This window comes from Notolabrus celidotus, chromosome 23 (genome assembly GCF_009762535.1).
Source record: "Notolabrus celidotus isolate fNotCel1 chromosome 23, fNotCel1.pri, whole genome shotgun sequence".
Lineage (NCBI taxonomy): Eukaryota > Metazoa > Chordata > Actinopteri > Labriformes > Labridae > Notolabrus > Notolabrus celidotus.
In genome coordinates, this window is record NC_048294.1 from 7,372,207 (window position 1) to 7,394,387 (window position 22,181).

General features: G+C 41.1%; 2 protein-coding genes across 2 annotated transcripts in view; one reads left to right on the plus strand and one right to left on the minus strand.

Moving 5' to 3' along the window:
* The first annotated feature begins 92 nt into the window (after positions 1-92).
* prkd4 (protein kinase D4) lies at positions 93-20,086 on the plus strand. The gene is made up of 19 exons (XM_034677227.1): positions 93-242; positions 852-1,018; positions 5,651-5,789; positions 7,284-7,415; positions 7,507-7,661; positions 7,747-7,942; positions 8,908-8,991; positions 10,150-10,300; positions 10,558-10,681; positions 10,816-10,893; positions 13,918-14,137; positions 14,284-14,309; positions 14,422-14,494; positions 16,075-16,181; positions 16,270-16,431; positions 16,751-16,849; positions 16,935-17,202; positions 19,444-19,529; positions 19,704-20,086. Exons 2-19 carry the CDS (start codon positions 863-865, stop codon positions 19,863-19,865), a joined length of 2,418 nt encoding a protein of 805 aa, XP_034533118.1. The 5' UTR covers positions 93-242; positions 852-862; the 3' UTR covers positions 19,866-20,086.
* Positions 20,087-22,181, minus strand: part of actn3b (actinin alpha 3b) — a 45,783-nt gene continuing 43,688 nt past the window's right edge. Inside the window, exon 21 of the mRNA XM_034677229.1 lies at positions 20,087-21,476. Coding sequence (XP_034533120.1) covers positions 21,318-21,476 — 159 coding nt within the window. The 3' untranslated portion in view covers positions 20,087-21,317. The remainder of the gene's footprint in view (positions 21,477-22,181) is intronic.

The window sequence follows — 22,181 nt, forward strand, 5'->3', positions numbered from 1 at the left end:
AAGAAAGGTGTGTGTGTGTTACAGATGCTGAAGGGCTGGAGGTGTTAACCCCTAGGCTGCACTCTCTCTCTCTTTTTGTCTCTCTGCAACTTCCTGTCTCGATGCAAAAAGGAAACCAAACCCACCACAACTCATGATGAGAACCATCGAGACAATCAAACATTGATCAGCTGTCACTTCGTCGAGGCATCATCCTGTTAACAAGGGGAAAGATCGGAGCTCGAATGAACCAGGATTAGAAAGTAAGATTGCATCAATTCAGTATCTCAAGATTTTATTGTGAGGCTTTTATTTTGGTTGGAAACTTTTTTTTTAGATATCTTAAATGTGACTCTTTATTCTGCTCTATCATATCTTGATCTTGATGCTGTGGAGGTTGACTTTTGAAAGATAAGAATACATTTTAAATCTATAATTGGACAGATTCGGAAACATTTTGTTACACCAAACTATGGAAGCCCAAAGTGGACTTTCACCCATACATTTTATTTATGAAGCAGATGAGTCATGTGTGGTTGTTCTCTTGAGATCTCAACTTCTGCATCTCATTACCTCCAAATAATAAAGCTGGTTTTCTTGTGACAAAGTGCACCTCTGTAACGTGGGATTATAAAAACAAAAAGCATGTTTTATTGTCTAGATTGTTAAAAAAGGATCCTGTAATCACAAGAAAATCATCTTTATCATCCTGACATAACGAGTAAAATAAGTGGAGATCTTAAGAAAACAACCTGTCAGGACTTTAACGTCTCCAGCTTGTTGTCTATTTTTACCACAAATTCTAAAAACCTGTCGCTCACGCTCCTTTGTTCCCGTCATAATCCAAAAAATCTAATCCCACCTTGGCCCAGGATCTGTCTCCATGTCCACACTGGCTCCCTCCAGTCCCACCAGTGTCTCAGCGCCGGCTCTGGTCCAGTTCCAGCTCGGCCTGTTCAGGGAGGTGGTTCGAGTCCCAGCGGGGAACCTGAGCTACGGCCATGCCAAGAGGCTGGCTGCAGAGATCATAGAGCGCAAGGTAATCAAAGACTCCCACTGTTAGCCTTGTGTTGGACTCTAATCAGGAAGGTTTGTATGCAGAGTTGGTTTAAAGGGAGATTTCACATTTTAACATGTTGCTTTAAAAGTCACAACTTTTAAATTAAATGAAAGTAGGACACTGTTTTGGTCAATTTAAGTTAAAGACAGATGGAAAACGTCCAGGAGAAGAGGGTGAGGTGTTGACATGCAGTGTGGTGCTGAAGCTGGGAATTGAACCTGGACTGGAGCCTCTGAATGTGGGTTAGTTGCATTAACTGCTAAGCTGAACCTGCACCCCAAAATTGGAGGTTTTTGGAACAAAAGGAGTGGGCAAGGAGGGGGCAGGGGATGTGTAATGAAAAAGTGTTGGAGTTGCATCATGGGAATTGTAGGATCTGGGGTTTCAGACACAGCAGAGTAAAACAAATCTGAATATTTTTACCTCTTCTGTAGTAACTTTAATCATCAAAGAACAGATTTTCTGGATGTGCAGTTACAAAACATTCGCTTGAATGTTAAGTATTATGATCTTTACACCATATTCCAAGGGGCCCAACCAGGTCCCTGACTTAGTCAGGGGTGGCATGAAGTTGGTGTCCTACACATATGTTCATTTAGCATTTATACACCATTTCTTGTTTCATTAAACATAAGAGATGGTGTTTAAAGCTGCTGTTGGTAGGAATGGTGTAAAAAATTTTACTTTTTTGTGCTGGGTTTGGAGAAAAGGTCATAATACCCAGCAGTACTCATCAGTAAGTGGAGTAATTTGAGACCATTGTGAAATCTCGGTGTTTTCAAATGCCTTTGCATCAAGCATTGTTATTATTTCCCTTGTTCCCGTTATGACGGACCAATCATAGCTAATCTCCAATCCTCTGTCCTGATTGGTTAAGGGGCGGCCCCTACTACGTCCTCTGATTGGTTATGAGTCCGGCACTATCATGACTGCACACACCGATCTGTGTTGGGGGGCTAAGAGGAAATCTGGTTGGAAGAGATAGTGTTGACATTCAAAGTCCCTCTCTCTGAACAGATGTTTACTCAGTGACTACCAACAGCAGCTTTAAGATGTTACGCAGTTGTTATATTCTAATGCTAATGTTTATGAAATACAAAAACTAACACAGCAGAGAAGCGACATTAAAGTCTCCCATGCTTGATTCTGTAAGGACTCACAGAAAGATGCATCACCTAAAGTTGAAGCTTCAAGTAAAAACATAGCATTTATCCTCTCTGTCTTCATTACCTGTTTTAACTGCTATCATTACAATATCATATAACTAACATATTCCTGTGTATGTTTCTTTAATTTCAAAAAGAAACACAACAGAGTGGCAACACACATCGTTTTTGCTTTATTCTTTGAGGACTTAAAAGTTGATGTTTGTCTAAAGTTACGATTCTGTTCTGACTAAAGAAAACGCGCTACATTGAAACACAAAGGAAGCTACTAGCATCATGTTGCAACACAGCTCAAATAGTTAATTTGGACACAAGTCACGCTTCTTGCAAAGCTAACAGCCAATCATAGTCTGGGATTTTTGGGGGGACACTAGCATAGACTGTATAAATAATGGACGTAGTATCCGTGACATCACCCATCTGTTTTGAAGACAATCGACGGCGGCAGCTATATTGGAAATGCAGAACATAACCAGGCAGAGTGTGATGTAAAGAGGCGGAGTTTGAGCCTCCTAGCCAACAGCTATGTGTTCCCGTCTGCCAATCAAGTCAGTCATGTCCTTATTTGGGCAAAAACTTGTAATCTTGTGCAGATAGAGAAATTAGCTACGTAGAGCCAAGCAGTTTTTTGAACCAGGCTGTAAACATGTTTATTAATGCTGCAAAGATCGCCTTTTTTGAATGGGTGTGTATGTGGTTTCCGGTGTTTCTGCAGCCAGCCTCAAGCGGATTCTTGATGAATTGCAGTTTATAACACTTCGGCATGGGCTTCATAGTTTGAGACCGGAGGTTGCAGCTTGGACACTAGGGATACTTAATCAGATTCTAAGTGGGGTCATTGCCACCCTTGCTACCTGTCTGGACTCACCCCTGGTGTTCAGAACTGCTTCAGTCTGAAACCTTTGTTTTGCTTAAGAGCAGAATGTCCACATACCACCGCTGCACAGAAAATCTTATAGTGTTTTTGCTAAAAGTAGTAAAAAGATGCTAAAAACAAGTCTCTAACGTGCACTGAGTGATCTGTGAACGCCGTCCCACTTGGAAAATGTTAATGTTCAGTTGATGTTTTGAGCCGCTCAAAGCTGCCAGGAAGTGGACGTGGACTCTGAAAGGTCAGCGTGTGTATGAGGGAGGAATGTGTAGGTTACGAGCGGCTTTTTGAGAAACCACTGAGTGTGTTCATGAAACACAGACTGATGCAGAGTTTGTATGACGACGTGGTTCAGGCTGAAGCTTACTGAAGCTGAGTTAGACACAAGATCAAATGTGAACATTAAAGCATCTTCAGAACAGTCTGTGTGATATTCTCAGACTCTGGAGTTTGACCAGGGGATGAAAGTTAAGCCCTAAAAGAGGAAGACATTTAAAAATCCCCCGTCAGCTGTCAATGCGTTAGCTCGTAGTTGTGGTTTTGAAAACAGCTTAAATTGCAGGTGTGTCTCACTGATCGTCTCTTCATACGGCCTCATTTTGTCGACCACTCTGTGAGAATGTGTGGTCGACATGAGCACAGCAAACTTTCCAACCACAGCCTCCTCTCGCCTTCACACTCACACACACACCTAAACACACTCACATAGTCTGGGTGGATTACACCAGAGCTCGCCTCAACTTTCAAGTTGTCTTGAGTTTCCCGACACTGTGTGAACATTGTGTGTGTCCCTGTGTGTGTGTGTTTTTGTGTTTTAATTGTGTATTTTTGTGGAGTATACACAGACCTGACAGTAGGGTGTGTGATTGAAGTATATCAAACATCATTCAGTATGTGTGTAAGGACTGAGGTATGATAAAAGTATTTAAAGATGGTCAGAAAATTCCAGACAATCAAAGATCTGTCAGATGATTGTCTGTTACTTCCTTCTGATGTGAGGAAGTTTATTGCGCAATACTTTAGAATACTTCATGTTCAAATTTTAAACCTCCGAGCAGAAAAGACCCGTTCAAGTTTAACCAGGTCATGGTTTGTGACGGTTAGAACATCAGTTATTAGTTTCTTTCATAAAAGTCTGTTACTGTCCCTTTAAATGTTGAATTTTCTCCTCGCTGTGCTCAATATTTCTCATATATTTATTCCAGAAACCATGTAAAGACTTAAAATCTCTCACTCAACTGTTACATATATTCACACCAGTTTTATCATGGGGTTGAAGGACCAAGTGTACATCTCTTTTACATTCCTGCAGCATTCCAAAAGTGTCCACTTGAGGGTGACTCACAAAAATCGGATCAGGCCCCTAAAATCCTAGATTGGCTTTCTGCTTTTCCAGAGGCAGGACTTGTTACAAACTAGTTGGGCTGAGTTGCATACTGACAAACAAATTTTATAGCAAGTGTTGTGCATAGTTGTGCATTTTTGGGGGCGTGGCTTACCTGACAGACAGGTTGTGGCCTCAGCGCCACCTCTTTACTGGTTTTTAAATCAGCTGGAAATTAGGTGCAGTCAGCATTTCCAATATAGATATGTCAACCACCATCGTTGGGCTTCGTAACCCCTCTCCAGAGAGAAGCGGGTGGCGTCACTAAGACTATGTTGATGTCTTTTAGTTTGTGATATTCAAAGTTGTTATGTTTTCATCAAAGGGTTTAAAGACTGTCTGTCTCCCTTCTTTAACTTGCTTGCAGCCGGTGTTCATACAGACAAACCATAGACTGTATAAATAATGGACGAAGTATCCTTGACGTCACCCATCTGTTCCTGAGCGCTGTTTTGAAGCCAATCATCGGCGGGAGACATATTGGAAATGCTGAACACAACCTAACTTAGTGTGAGGTAAAGAGGCGGGGTTTGAGCCTCCTAGCCAACAGCTATGTGTTCCCATAAATGGGCAAAACTTGTAATTTTAATATCTTCTGAACCGTGGCATTAGAAAAAAATTCACCCCCCATACAGTGTGTGCTGATAGAGAAATTAGCTACTTAGAGCCAAGCTGTTTTTTGAACCAGGCTGTAAACATATTTATTAATGCTGCAAAGATTGCCTTTTTTGAATGGGTGTCTATGTGGTTTCCGGTGTTTCTGGAACCAGCCTCAAGCGGACGTTCAATGAACTGCAGTTTAGAACACTTTTGATGGGCTTCACATTTTGAGACCGCTTGGGTTGCCGCTTGGGACAAACACATATTTGTTTATGTTTCCAGACTATTATTGTAGAAGGATTTGCAAATATCAAAGTATCCCAGCATGTATTTTGTTCTTTATAAGTTCCATTAAATAAAGATGTTTATGTTTGTTAAAGTCAGAAAAATATGTGGATAAAAATGAAGGAGTAAAATAGATAAAGATGTCCTTGAACTATACCTCTTTCTAAAGATGTATGTAAAAGCTTCAACTCAGGTTGGGGGTCTAATTCGCTCTCGCTGCTCTTCAAAAAGATTTAGATGAAGCTCTTTTCTGGGATGAAGATTGAACTTGTGACCGTGTGTGTGGTTGTGTGTGTGTGTGTCAGGCGCCAGACGTCAGCGTGGTCGGCGTAGGTGAAAAGATTCTCCTGTTCAGACACCAGGCGTCCTCAGAGCTCCTCCTGCACCACCTTACAGAGCAGGACCAGCTGCGGGACGGAGACCTCATCGATGTCATCATCGCAGGTGAAACAGAAAGTCAAAACATGTCCTCGTCTTATTCTGAAAGGAGAGGTTTAATAATACCTCTGATGACATAAATATGTGATGTCAGGTTGTTTTTAAATGTTCCTGGCTTTGCTTCTTTCACATATGAGTCCACCTTGTTACAATTTCACAGCGATCAGATCCACACAGGCTGCAGGTTTTATCTGTGAGGCACAGAGGCAGAAGCATTTAAAAGGTGCTGAATATGATCACGGAGCTTACTCAGATTGAGCTCTTTGAACACCAAGCATGAAAATGAACAACCAGCAGGTCAGGCCGAAAGACAAGAAGCTGTTTTAGAGGTAGCTAACGGAAGCTTTAAATATACCCTTCACGGGTTGCTGGGCCAGTTCTCTGAATAAAAGCAGAACATGTGTCTGAACATGTTTAATTATCTTTATAGAATCTGCCAGCGACAGTTAGTGTAACTGATTCACTTTGAAGTCGACAGAAACAAATTGAACATGTTTCCAGGTAAAGATGTTCTCAGACATGATTGATTTTCAAAATAATGCTGCCACATGTTGAGAGTGTGAAGAGAATCCAGTGCTCTTTGTGCATTCCTGCAGTTCTTAAGAAATACAAATAATAAATACAAACGAAGATAAGAGAAGTAAAAATGTAAGTGTCACACAAACACACTAACGCAACCATGCAGATAACATATGTTTTATTATTATTGTTAAAGTTATTATTATATTTTAACCAAAGGTGTTTGATTCATGGAATTCACTAAAGGCTATGTGTAAATCCTTAAAATGTATCTTTAATAAATTCACTTTTTTTTTTAGTTTCTGAAAGTTTGCAAAGAAATCTGAATATTTCTGATGAAATCGAATTGAAATTTTTAAAGGTTTCTGAATATTTTTGATCGTAAGTTTCTTTAAGTTCATCAAAACTTTGAATTTCTGATTTGGAAATTTTCTTAAGTATTTACAAAAAATTTACAAAAACTGCAACAAGTTTAAAAAAATTTTGGTTTTTTTTACACTTTTTAAAATGTCAAAAGAAATTAAGAAATCTTTCAATTTTTCGGATTAAAAAAACCTTAACATTTTGGAAAGTTTCCATTAAAAGAAATCCAAATAGTCTGAATTTCAAAAACTTATTAACAAATTTAAATTTTTTCAACTTTGATCTTGAGGCTGTTTGATGATTTTGAATGCTTGTATTCATGTACTTGGGGTTTGTATATATTCTAATTATTTTATTTTATTTTTATGTTTCTTAATTTCTGCTTTATTTCATTTCATTGTTATGTTTTTTGTTATTTTTGTGTGAGGAAAAAACTCTAACTTCAGACTGAACTAAACTTACCTGATGTAATACATGTTGAAATCAAAGCTGTCAGACACTTTAACAATCCTAAGACTGGGTTTGATTCCAGCGGTGACATTTGATATTTCTCATTAACACTCAGACATTGTGCGATCACCTGACTCTTCATCGTCTCTTTGTTTCATTCTGACTCAGAATCAGCATCGGTGACAGAGATGAGGGTCCGTCCTCACTCTCTGGTGGTCTACTCGTACAGGACTCCCACTTTCTGTCACCACTGTGGAGAGATGCTGTGGGGTCTCGTCAAACAGGGTTTGAAGTGTGACGGTGAGGCTCCTCTCTCTCTCCTCCTCACACAGCTTCATTGATGTCACTGTTCAGATTTTATAACCACAGCTGGACCGTTTCTTCCCCTCAGGTTGTGGGTTAGACTTCCACAAACGCTGTGCTTTCAAGCTGTCCAATGACTGCAGCCGAGCACGCCGTCAGGTCAGCACCAGCCTGTCCCTGTTTCCCCCCCGGAGACCCCGCACACACTCTCTGTCTAACCCAGCAGGAGGAAGTCTAGAAGAGGTACTCTTCTTTTTAACCAGTCCCAAAATGAAGCTGTAATCACATGTTGAACACATGAGGAGTAACTGACGGTGTCCTCTTCCAGATCAGCATGTCCAAGCCCTCCTCCAGACCGCCGTCGTGGGCAGAGCCTCCAGAGTGGCTCACTATCGGGTACGGGGACAAGAGCAGGGCTCAGGTCCCTCACACCTTCCACATCCACAGCTACACCAAACCCACCGTGTGTCAGTACTGCCACCGGCTGCTCAAAGGGCTCTTCAGACAGGGGCTGCAGTGCTCAGGTGAGAGGATGAAGTATAGAGTACTCATGCTTATTAGAGGTGAAGATAACGACTGAAAACAGGCAAGTAGATACACTGGTGACTTAGCTTATAATAAATAATAATACGGTTTATTTATATAGCACTTATCAAAACAGACAAAGTGCTTTACATCGACAATAATGAACAAAGCAAGACATACGGTATTTAAGAAGAACAACTTACAGCTGAGTAAAAGAGTAAAAGAGGACCTTCTAAAAACTGTAAAACACAAAAACAAGGAGCGAGTAAAAGAAAAACATCAACAGAAATAAATTAAAAATAAATTCAGCATCATGGATAAAACACAATATTACAAGAAGGCCCATGTATTGTCACTGATGCTTGCTCTGCTCTGTACCCCAAAGGTCTTTACTGCTGCTCTCCCGGCCTTGGCTTCTCATGTATGCACATATTTTGTGCAAAAATAACGCCAAAAAATCCTCCTGTGGCGGGCAATGACATATTCTACAGGTGACTTAATTTGGAGCCAGAGTCTGCGGCCTGAAGCAGGGAGGTGTGCTCTCCCCGCCTCAGGCTTTGCTGTTCCACGTAGGCACATGGAAAGGCAGGGAGCTCCCAGAACAGAGCAATACCGCCAAATATAACTTATTAGATGCAAATGATTCATTACTTTGTCTGAACTGAACCTTCATTAGTTCCTCAGTTAATAAACTTTAGCTATTTGTAAGTTATATATATCATTTTCCTACAGCAATGAGTCATAAAAACATACGTGTCCATTTTTAGACGTCCTTTACCGGCATGACTTTGACTTTAACGAGACATTCGTGAATTAGTGTTTCAAAGACCTAAACTGGTGTTTTCTATTTCCTACACATCTTAAAGTCACCCTCAAGATGTTTCTCTACCCACTCCAGCTTCCTCTTTTGTCCTCAGGGATTCGACCTTCCATCTCTCCCTCTGTGATCATGTGTTTTTTTCAGACTGCAGGTTTAATTGCCATCGGCGCTGCGAGCAGAATATCCCCAGAGACTGTCCCGGGGAGAAGAAGGGCGTCAACGGGGAAGGTGAGCAGAGTTCCCCCTGAGGGTCTGTTTTTTTTTATTTTAGATTCTGGACCTGTAGCTTCCTTAGATCATGTCTTTGAAAAAAAGCCCCCTGCTCTGATGTTCTCGTAACCCTGTGATGAGTCAAAGCTGATTCAGCCTCCACTTTAAGAGCATCTGATGGATTCAGGGCTCGATTTAGATTCTCTGAAGCATCAGAGTCAGAGATGTAACGATGACTCAGGGAACGATGATCACATCCTGGTGAGAATCAAAGCACCAGTTACCAGAACACACGCTTCATTGAACAATTAGGATTTAAATTGGGCTTAGATTTATAAAGTATACCTCTGACTTTTTAATAAAATTATAAAATGATGAAATTATCTTTTGGAAAACGTTTTTTGGGTCATTTTTTAAAGAAAAAACTAAAAACATAAAACCTAATAGCTTGTTATTTGTTGATATTTTCTGCTTTTCTTTGTTATTTTTATTCAACATGGATATGAATATGGTTTATATTGTAAGATGGACTTTTTTTATTTTATTAAATATTTTTTATTTTATTAAATATTACCAAAATCGAATGTACCCTACCAGTCAAAAGTTTGGAAACACCTTTTCAATCAAGGGTTTGTATTTATTTTAATTATTTGAAACACTGTAGATTAATACTGAAGACATCAAAACTATGAAAGAACATATATGGAATTATTTAATTCTCAAAAAAGTGTTAAACAAACCAGAATATGTTTTATATTTTAGATTCTGTAAAGTAGCCCCCTTTTTCCTTCATGGCAGCTTTGCACACTCTTGGTATTCTCTCAGTCTGCTTCATGAAGTGGTCTCCTGGAATGGTTTCTACTTAACATGAGCCGTGTCAAGAGTTCATTTGCAGAATGACTTGCCTTCTTAATGTGTTTGAGACCATCAGTTGTGTTGTTCAGAGGTAGGGTTAGTTCACAATGGATAGACCATTGTGATCCAGATTATGGCAAAACCAGATTATTTCATAGTTTTGATGTCTTCAGTATTAATCTACAATGTTGAAAATAATTAAAATAAATAAAAAACATTGCATGAGAATGTGTTTCCAAACTTTTGACTGGTAGTGAATAAACACATCACAGCTGAGGATCTAATATTATTGTTCTCATGATGTCACTGTTCAATCCCCAGCGGTGGGTCACACCCCCCCAGCAGACTCAGAGGACACTGAGTCACTCCTCAGCACAACCACAACACTAGAGATCTCTGACGATGAGATGTCCACTGACGGAGACTCGACAGCTGAGGCCAAGGAGAACGAGCCACCGAGGGAGCCGATGAGGTCAGAGGGCTGCTCATTTATTCAGATGATGTCATCCTTTTTGTGACTGTGTGAGCTCCTGTCGGCACACGAGTCCTCATGATGTCAGACTTTTAGCACCTCAAACACTCTCTGCTGTTAGTCAGTGCTGAATTCATCTCCATGACAAGTGTGTCTTAATAAGTGAGCTCTGGACTCTACTGCCCCCTAGAGGGATTTAGATGGACACCTGTTTCTTCATCTTTTACTAATCCATCTGTTTTCCATCCCTCCATCAGTCCTTGTTTCAGCAGCAACATCCCTCTGATGCGGCTCGTTCAGTCAGTGCATCACACTAAGAGGAGAGCAGGTGGAGTCCTGAGGGAGGGATGGCTGCTGCACCACACCAACACTGACACACTGGTGAGCTTACATGTGGAGAGCTTAAAGCAGCTCAGCTCTGTAATCACTCAATAATGTTAATGTTAATGTCTGTATTCTCGTTCGTCGTTCAAAGCCATTAACTCACCTCATTATAAATCATTCTGCTTCCCCAGAGGAAACGTCATTACTGGATCTTGGACTGGAAGAGCATCACTCTGTACCAGAACGAGAGCAGCACCAAGTTTTACAAGGTAGAGCAGTCAAAAGTTTGCAACACATCTCAACGCCAGCAACTCCCTGTCTGCTGGGTCTGATTTTACCTTAGGCTGTATAAATAATGGACGTAGTATCTGTGACGTCATCCATCTGTTTCTGAAGCGCTGTTTTGAAGCCAATCGTCAGCAGGAGCCATATTGGAAATGCTGAACTCAACCTAACTGCTGTCGAGCTAGTGGGACGTAAAGAGGCGGGCTTTGAGCCTCCTAGACGACAGCTACAGTGTTCCTGCCTGTCAATCAAGTCAGCTGTGCCTCTCGTAATCAAAAACTCGTAATCTTTATATCTTCGGAATTGCCGTGTTATGAAAATTCACCCCCGTACAGAGTGTGTGCCGATCGAGAAGTTAGCTATCCAGACTACACTTGTTTTTCGTACCAGACTGTAAACATGTTTATTTCTGCTGTAATGATCATCTTTTTTGAATTAGTGTGTACAGTCATGGCCAAAAGTTTTGAGAATGACACAAATATTAATTTTCACAAAGTCTGCTGCTTCAGTTTTTATAATGGCAATTTGAATATACTCCAGAATGTTATGAGGAGTGATCAGCTCAACTGCAATTAATTGCAAAGTCCCTCTTTGCCTTGAAAATGAACTTTATCACCAAAAACACATTTCCACTGCATTTCAGCCCTGCCACAAAAGGACCAGCTAACATAATTTCAATGACACACAGGTGTCACACACATTAACACTGGTGTGGGTGTTGATGAGGACAAGGCTGGCGATCAATCTGTCATGATTGAGTGACTGGACACTTTAAAAGGAAGATGGTGCATGACACCATTGTTCCTCATCTGTTAGCCATGGTTACCTGCAAGGAAACACGTGCAGCCATCATTGCATTGCACAAAAAGGGCCTAACAGGGAAGTTTATAGCAGCGAGTAAGATTGCACCTCAGTCAACCGTCTATCCAATTATCAAGAACTTCAAGGAGAGAGGTTCAATTGTTGCCAAACAGGCTCCAGGGCGCCCAAGAAAGTCCAGCAAGCGCCAGGACCGTCTCCTGAAGGTGTTACAGCTGCGGGATCGGGCCACCACCAGTGCAGAGCTTGCTCAGGAATGGCAGCAGGCAGGTGTGAGTGCATCTGCACGCACAGTGAGGTGAAGACTTTTGGAGAAAGGCCTGGTGTCAAGGAGGGCAGCAAAGAAGCCACTTCTCTCCAGTAAAAACATCAGGGACAGACTGATATTCTGCAGAAGGTACAGGGACTGGACTGCTGAGGACTGGGGTAAAGTCATTTTCTCTGATGAATCCCCTTTCCGATTGTTTGGGGCATCAGGAGGAAGGCTTGTTCGGAGAAGACCAGGTGAGCGCTACCATCAGTCCTGTCTCTTGCCAACAGTGAAGCATCCTGAGACCATTCATGTGTGGGGTTGCTTTTCGGTCAAGGGAGTGGGCTCTCTCACAATCTTGCCTAAAAACACAGCCATGAATAAAGAATGGTACCAGAACGTCCTCCGAGAGCAACTTCTCCCAACCATCCAAGGGCAGTTTGGTGATGAAGAATGCCTTTTCCAGCATGATGGAGCACCTTGCCATAAAGCAAAAGTCATAACAAAATGGCTCGGGGAACAAAACATTAAGATTTTGGGCCCTTGGCCAGGAAACTCCCCAGATCTTAATCCCATTGAGAACTTGTGGTCAATCCTCAAGAGGCGGGTGGACAATCAAAAACCCACAAATTCTGACAAACTCCAAGCATTGATTATGCAAGAATGGACTGCCATCAGTCAGGATTTGGTCCAGAAGTTGATTGACAGCATGCCAGGGAGAATTGCAGAGGTCTTGAAAAAGAAGGGTCAACACTGCAAATATTGACTTATTGCATGAATTCTGTGTAATTCTCAATAAAAGCTTTTGATACTTATGAAATGCTTCTAATTGTATTTCATTATACCATAGAAACATCTGCCAAAACACCTAAAAACCCTGAAGCAGCAGACTTTGTGAAAATGTAATATTTGTGTCATTCTCAAAACTTTTGGCCATGACTGTATGTGGTTTCCGGTACTTGCCAGCCTCAAGTGGACACTCAAGGAACTGCAGTTTTAAACACTTCCACATAGGCTTAAATTCTTGTGGCCGGAGGTTGCCGCTTGGATTTTAACAGTGTCATATGTATTTAACTGATGCTCACCCTGTTCTGTACCTCGTGGGTCTGCTCTCCCTGCTTTGACTTATTATGTATTCACATGAAAGAGAGGGGAGGTGTGCTCTCCCCACCTCAGGCTTTGGTGTTACTTTAAAAAACGTTGTAAAACATCAGTCATATAAAGATAGCTGAGACATCTCCATCTCCTCCCATTGTGCAATAGTGACGCCAAACAGTCCTCCTATGACGTGACATATTCCACTAGTGACTTAATTTGGCACCAGAGTCTGTGCAGTAAGATCTTTGATTATGTCCCACTCTTCACACTAATCAAGACACACATTTACTGCAATATTATGTGATAAACCTGTTATATAGCATCAATTATCTCATTACAAAAAATATTATTATTGACAAATTAAACAACAAATTCAAATCTACCTTTAATGACAGAAACTTGTTTGAGACATATTTGGTTTGACACATATTTTGATTTTTGAAGTTTGACACATGTCCCATCTGTTAACATGGAGGAGGTGGGCTTTATGACCAATACTAGAGCTGGCCAGAGGGGGGGGCTCTAAATATTTTGGCTTCACTTTTGGGGAGGTGTCGTGTCGTCCATCTCTTTATACAGTCTGTTTTACGAGAATGAAAAGCTCAAATGATATAAAAACTTTATTTCTGATTAAGTAAACAAAAATAACTTCTATACAACTTTTTTTCGACATATACAAATCTTAAAACAGAACTGGGAACATAATTAAAATAAAATAAAAACCAATATCTTAAAAATGATTCAACGTAATAATATATTTGTGATTTATAAGCGACAGGCTGTTGTCATTTTGAATATATATTAAAGCTAAACATAATCATGATCATCTTTTACTTTTCAGGAGATCACTCTGTCCGAGGTGCTGCTCGTTCGAGGCCCCGCCCACCTCTCCATGCCTTCATTACCAGGCAACAGCGTCCACTCCTTTGAGGTGGTGACATCATCGCTAGTGTACTGTGTGGAGGCCGGGGAGAGCGGGATGGCCTGGGCCAGCGCCATCCGTCAGGCTCTGAGGCCCGTAGAGAGCAGCAGAGGAAACAAGGCGGAGGAAGAGAAGCAAGGTGAGCTGGGAAATGTAGTTTTTTAGAGTCAAGCTGAATGACTTATTTACTTGTTAACAAATTCAAAATTACATAAATTATTTTTATGATGTATGAAAAATGTTGAGGTCACGGTGACAGCAGTTCTGTCTTTGTTGTGATTTCAGATGAACATACACACAGAGACAGTGTGGTAAGACTCAGATCCACACAGCTCCATTTATCATCAGAACACCAGTGAACACATTCATCTAACTGATCAATGTGTACGTGTGTGCATGTGCATGTGTGTGTGTGTGTTTCAGGACATCAGCTCAGTGTATCAGATCTTCACAGACGAGGTTCTGGGTTCAGGACAGTTTGGAGTGGTGTACAGAGGTGAGCTGATCATAAAGTCCTCTTGAGAGGTTGAAAGGAAGAATTATGACAGTTCTTGTTGCTTCACCAGTGTGTTTTCTTTTTACCTTGACATGTGTCGGCTACAAACTTCCTGCAGTCTTCTTCAGAAGAGCCACGTGATGTTGTTGTGACTTGGGGGGGCGTGGTTGTCTTTCCGTTTCAGGTAGGGTGACAAAACCTCTATAAATCAGCTTACAGACAAGTCACAACAACATCACGTGACTCTTCTGAAGAAGACTGGAGGAAGTTTGTAGTCCAAAATGTCAAGGTAAAAAGAAAACACACTGGTGTTGTAAGAAGAACTGTCTTACTTTAATAAACTGAAGACAAAAGTAGTTTTTCTCTAAACTTAAGGGGAAAGTTTTATTTACTTGTTTAGATTTTCTTAGGTTTTTTTCCTGAAATGTAATTGCCTTTTATAAACGAGTCCAGCCAAACTTCTGTCCACTGACGAGTAAACTCCTGAGGAGGCAGTTTATTGGAATTACCAATTGAGTGACTCAAATATTGGTGCTAATTTCAGCTTCTCTAAGGAAACAGATAATGGACTTAATAAGCTCTAAAATTAAGCATCTCAGATTTGTTGGTTTATCAAATTTTTCCCTCTTTCAAGAACTGTATAAATGGAAACCAGTGAAAATGTGTAAAAGGTTGGCCTAGCAGTTTAAGCATGCGCCCCATGAACAGAGGCTATAGTCATCGTTGCAGTGGTCACAGCCTCGACCTTTTGCTGCATAGAATAGAATAGCCTTTATTTGTCATTGTCAGGTGTACAGTGAAATTAGAAGTGCTGCTCCTGAATTTGCATGTGATAAATACAAATAAAATAAAAACTGGTAGAAAATATGTATAAAAGACAATATAAATACAGTAATAATATGAAACATATGTTGAATATTTACAGTCAGGTCGGGAGAAGAGGGATTTAGATTTTTGCATGTCTTCCCCCGCTCTCTGCTCCCCACATTTCCTGTCTCTCTTCACCTGTCCCGTCCAATAAAGGCAAAAATGTTCCCAAAATACCTTTAAAAATAAAAGAGAAGCTCTCCTTCTATGACTTCCCTTACCTTACCATACTGTCTTCCTTACCCCTCTATTATCCATCTTATATCCCTTCTTTCTCCATTCATCTCTTAAGTACTGTATTACTTCTCCCTTGTTGTCTCTTCTCCATGATCTCTGAGAGATACTCTCATCCCTTAGATACTGCATACAACCATCTCTTACTCACCACTTTTTTCCCTTTCAAACAGCATAAATAGAGGTTATGGTTTTGTGCTGTAAAGATAATAATTATGTTTAGTATCCATAAAGCTGTGTGTTGAAACCATTGTAGTTTTTTCCTGCTTGACATATTGTTTTGAAAATGCAAAGTCTGATTCTCCATTGCATCCAGATCCTCAGTTTTCCTATATAGTTTTCTTTATTTAAAAAAATGATAATAATAAAATAAAAGGGAACTTCATTAAACTCTCTGTGTTACTGTAGGTTAAAGTGTTTCACTCTGCTGCATTTCTGAATGACTGAGGTGATGAAAGTGATTATTTCTCTTTCTTCAGGCACTCATAGAAAGTCCGGGCGGTTGGTCGCCATCAAAGTCATCGATAAGACTCGTTTCCCCAACAAACAAGAGCGACAGCTGAGGAACGAGGTGTCCATCCTGCAGGTACTGACACACGTCTGAACCTTTTATTCATCAGCATCATTCTCAGTATTACCTAAAGGAAGGTTCTTATTTCTGCATGTGTGTGCAGAACCTGTCTCACCTGGGCGTGGTCCTGTTGGAGGGCATGTTTGAGACGGTGGAGCACGTCTTCGTGGTCATGGAGAAGCTGCATGGAGACATGCTGGAGATGATTCTGTCCAGTGAGAGAGGCCGACTCCCTGAACGCATCACGCGCTTCATGGTCACACAGGTAACGCCACGTACCCGTCTTTAAATGCTCTGAAGGTTTCAAATGTTAAGCTTTGTGATCACTGTCTTGATTTACTTCCTGCTTGTCCCAGTTTGAGCCCTTTTGTGTTAAAAATGTCAACAAAAATATTAAAACAGAAGCAAAATGTAGACTTACAAACTCAAAATGTTCATGAATTAGCTCCAAGGTCATTTCAGTCCAGAAACTTTAGTGCATTTCGTCATTTGAGAACCTTTTACAGTTAAACTTTGACTTAATGTGAGCTCCTGCTTCATTTTTTAATGTGTTTTCCCTTTGTGTGTTTGTGTGTCTGTTGTAGATCCTCGAGGCTCTGCGCTACCTGCACCTCAAACACATCGCTCACTGTGACCTGAAACCAGAGAATGTCCTGCTGGCCTCTGCAGACCCTCTCCCTCAGGTCAGAGCACCTCATTGTTAAATATATTCAGTCTCTTTGTCCTTCAGCGGCACATTTTTAAATCTCCTCTGTGTCCGTGTTCAAGGTGAAGCTGTGTGACTTTGGCTTCGCCCGCATAATCGGAGAGAAATCCTTCCGCCGCTCCGTCGTGGGCACGCCAGCTTACCTGGCGCCTGAGGTGATAAGCAGCTGCGGGTACAACCGCTCTCTGGACATGTGGTCGGTGGGCGTCATCATGTATGTGAGTCTGAGCGGGACGTTCCCCTTCAACGAGGACGAGGACATCAGACAGCAGATCACCAACGCTGCCTTCATGTACCCACGACAACCCTGGGCCACAATCTCCCTGGAGGGTACGCATGGTTTTGATCTTGTTTTATCAGATTGATTCAGAGGCTCTTTCAAGTTCGTCAACTTTTAGGAACAAAGCATTATCTTGTGAAAGATGCCATCTTGTTGAAACAAATCCTGATGTTGTGGGAAGAAGTAATCTGCTCAGAGAAATCATTAATATTGTGGGAAGAAACAATCATCTAGTTCAAATTATTATTATTCAGAGTGGACAAATAACAAGCTTGTGGGAACAAGTTAATCTTTTGTGGGAACAAACTGTTACCCCCTTCACACAAATTTCTAGCTTGAGGGAACACATGGTTATCTTTAGAGAAATAAGTATCTTGTGGGAACAGATGAATACCTCATGGGAACAAAATACCATCTTGTGGCATACATTTTTATCCTCTACAGCAAATGATTTGCTTTGCGGGAACAAATTATCATCCTCTATGGACAATTACTTCCATGTGAGAACAAATGAGTTCCCTTAAAGCTCCTGTGAGGAGTTTTTGAGTGGTCATGAAATGGACTGAAACGAACAGTGATGCCTCTTTATGACGTAGAAAAGCAAACAAGATTGTTAGAAAAGGTATTGATGATTTCTGTTTTGTTATTTTAAAGCCTGAAATCACTGTGAGAGGGTAGGTGTCAGATGAGGTGATGGACAGCATGTCACGAAAAAACCTTTTTCTGCAGTAAATATTCTTAATGAGTGAAATAGTTGACTGTTAGTTGAAAGCAGGAGGAGATAACATAATTTACACATGTACAGGACAAAATAAGCAAGATCACTTAGTCCACAAGGGGGCGCCAAAGTCAACACAAACAGAAAGTTCTTCACAGGAGCTTTAATGGGAACAAAATATCAATTTGTGGGAACAGAATCTTCTTCTTTACACTGGCGTTTGGGAACAAATGATCATAGTCTTTGGCAATTTTTTTATTTCAAGGAACACGTTATATTCTTGTGGAACAAATAAATACATTGTGAACAAAATACCATCTTGTAGGGACACAACTATCTCCTATAGATTAATGTTTGTGAACAGCTGATTCTGATTTTCTGGGAATAAATTATCCCGGTATTTGGCACATTTTTTGGGAACGCATAATATCCTTGTGCATGTCGTCTGGCAAAAAGTTTACTTTATGGAACACGCTACATCTTTGTGGGGAGAGAGTATTAAAATGTGGGTTTAACTATCAGGTAAGGCCAAATTATATTCTTGTGGGAACAAATTAACACCTTGTGGGAACAAATAAACTCCTCATGGGGACAAAATACAATTTTCTGGGAAGATAATTGTCTTCTACATATTGGCGTTTGAGAACAGATGATTATCCTCTGGGAACAAATGATCATCGCCTGTGGCAAATTCATTTTTGGGAACATTTGATAGTCTTGTAGCATAACATTTTTATCCTCTACAGCAAACTATTTGCTTTGTGGGAACAAATTATCATCCTCTATGGACAGTTACTAACTTGTGGGAACAAATGAACACCTCATGGGAACAAAATACAATCTTGTGGGAACATAATTATCCACTATAGATTGATGTTTGGGAACAGATGATTCTGATCCTCTGGGAACAAATGATCATTGCCTGTGGCTAATTATTCATTTTTGGGAACACGTTATACTCTTGTGGGAACAATTGCATGTCGTCTGGCAAAAAGTTTACATTTGGGAACAAGCAACATCTTTGTGGGAACAAGTTATCATAATGTGGGTTTAATTATCAGGTTAAGCGAAGTTGTATTCTTGTGGGAACAAATTAACACTTCTTGTGAACAAAATACCAATTAGCAGGAAGATAATTTTCTTCTAAACATTGGTGTTTGGGAACAGAAGATGATTATCCTCTGGGAAAAAATGATCACAGTCTGTTACAAATTATTCATTTTTGTTATAGTCTTGTGGCATAAAATTTTAATCCTCCTCAGTTTTGTGAGAACAAAGTATCTGTTGAATCATTGCTTTTCCAGCATAACATTCAGATACAAATTTAGGGGTACAAATGGGTAAATTTTTTTGCTTTTAAGATTTCTCATTTTTAACCACTTAAAATCTGTTTTGCTTTCAATTAGCCTTAACAAATTAAAAAGTTCTGGAATAAGGGGTTGTAAGCATTTATCATCAGCTTGTTTAAGTAGCTAAGTTTATTAAAATGTTCCCAGTCTTCCCCCGTCAGCCACTGGGTGCCTCCAGTGGACCACTTTTCAGTATTTTCCCTCCCCCTTTTTGTCCTCTCTAGCTGTGAGTCTCATCAACAACCTGCTGCAGGTGTCGGTCAGACGGAGGTTCACCGTGGGAAAAGCTCTGGGACACACCTGGCTGCAGGTCTGACACCTTTGAGCTGCTCCCTTATTTAAAGCCTGTCTGAAGTCTTTCTATTTTTAATGCATTTCCTACAAAACCATAACTTCTTTCAAAAGATACTAAAGAACTATCACAATGCTTAAAGTCAAAATCTTAAACTGAACTCTCCATCGTGCCGCTCTTCTCCTCCTGCAGGACTTCCAGCTGTGGTGCGACCTCAGAGAGTTCGAGCAGAAGATGGGCTGCCGGTATCTGACGCACCAGGGGGACGAGGAGCGCTGGACGAAGTACACCCAGGAGAGAGGACTGAGCGTCCCGTCCCACCTCAGCTGGAACGCCTACAACCTGGACATGTGACCTTTTACATGAAGGTCAAAGGTCAGACAGTTTGTAGTCTTTACAGCTTTAGATGAGACCAAAGAGATGAGATGTCCAAAATAATTCACCATCTAAAATCAAATACAGACTGGTTTCATTTGCATGTTTATGTTGTTATCTATAAAAAAAATGTTAAATTCAAGGTTGTTTATGATGAAAGACTCCAAAAAAATAATAAAAACACAACTTCTGTTTAGTAATATACTTTTCCTTTTTTATTCCAAGTTGTCATTTTTTAATTTAACCGTGTGTGTGAGTGAGATTTCTTGTGGTATCACTGATGATGGACAGGGGGAGTGGAGGATGAAGGGAGGAGGAGGAGAATGGGAGCTAAGATCAGAAACCAAATCGTCTTCTTGCGCAGAGAGGAGTCGACTCGCACTGACGTTCATGGCCAAACAAACCCTACTTGCTTTCTCGCTGACGTTCTCCCACGTGTTGTCTCTCGCCGCTTCGACACCTCTCTCTCTCTCTTGTTGTGTCACGTTCTGTACGCTCAGATGTTTGATTTAGATTAAAGACATCTGGATTCTAGAAAGAGAGAGGCGTGTGGGATCGCTCTCTCTGGCTGTAACAGTTTCTCTTCCGACAGTCCAGCCATGGCCCTCTCTTTTGAATATATTTACCCACAGTGCTTTGCTCTGAGTCGCTCTCCCTACCTGCCGTCTTCAGTGCTTTAAAAAGCAAACTTGCTCCCGTCCGTCCTCTGTTTGTTCCTGAGCTTGAGGCGTTTGGATCCTCAGGTAATCTGTGCTAACGTTCAGGGTTCACAGTGCTGTGCTTTGATTTCAGTGTAACGCTTTAGCACCTGACTTTTCTTCGCTGTGGAAGCTTTTAGTTTGTGTTTCAGTGAGATTAAGGACGAGTCAGAGACTCACAAAGACAGCGCTTTTTCTAAACTTCAACATAGCATGCATGTGCACAAATACACAACCAACCAAGCCAACTGACCAACCAGCTTTTTTGTCACGTCTTCTTCTTTAATTACCCTTCTACAAAAAAAATAAGTCATCTGAGAGAGAGAGAGAGAGAGGGAGAGCAGGAGACTTTGCTCACGGTTTCTTCTTCATTCCTCCGTTCATTCGTTCGTCGGGCAGGTTCGATATGTACGCTGCTTACATAATTCAGTGCAACACTCGGCACATTCCTGCTTCTCTTAATAAAGGCACTTTAAAGAAATGAGGGACTGCTAGGGTCGGAGCAAAGTCTCCCACTCTGCCCCTCTCTGCGTTGGGCTTTTGGGGAGGGGAAACGAGGAGAAAGGAAGAGGAAGGAGGGAAGGAAAGGTTTAAAGAGGGGAATAATTAAAAGAAGAAAGAATATAGAAGGACAGTGGAAGGGGTTTTTAAATCGCTCTCTCCACAGAGGAGAAACAGTGCGAGCTGGGGAGGAGGAGGAGGAGGAGGAGGAGGTGAAGAGGAGCGGCTGTGCTTATAAGTCGCTCTCCCCGTAGAGGGCGCTGGAGAAGGAGATGTAGTCCAGGGCGCCGGTGGGGGCCTCGCCTCCGATAAACCTGGTCATGCGGCTGATGCAGTACTCGGCCTGCTCGGGCGGCAGCTCCCTGCGCAGCTCGTCCACTGTGATGTACATCTGGAGGAGAGACAGAGAGGGGAGGAGGTTTAGAAACTAAGGATCCACTCAGACATGCTTCTTTGTGACCTCAAATATCTTCTGAGTTGAAACCAAAATACATCAAATGTTTTTTTTAAGTTATATTTTGGGGCTTTTTTGACTTTATTGATAGGACAGCTGAAGAGAGACAGGAAATGTAGGGAGTAGAGAGAGGGGGAAGACATGCAGGAAATGGTTGACCGGCTGGGAGTCGAACCGGCCCCGAGATTTTCAGTGGGAATACATTGGAGATTGTACAGTTAGTTAGCTGTCTTTGGAAGTCAAAACAGCCCCAATGAAGTCTCCCTGTGGTTTAGGGACTTGAATTAAAGAGCCTTAAGTTTGGCTTTGCGCCATCTTTTTATATTTTGGTACCACAAGTGACCAAATTATGAAAAGATGGCTGAAACTTGAGCGGTCAGTTTCTCTGACTCAGATTATCCTAAATCACACAGAAATGTAAGCCTTCATCAAGTCATATAGTCATTTTTTTTAAATTTGTTCTAAGATGCAAAGATGCTCCTTTCTGTTGTAAAATTTAACATCTTAAAATGGAGCCTAATGAGGATTGACTCACTTTTGGAGCCAGCCTCTAGTGGCCACTTAAGGAACTTCAGTTTTGACCATGTGTTTTGATACGGACGTGCTGGACTCCTTCTACTTGTCTCATCCCTATCACCGCTC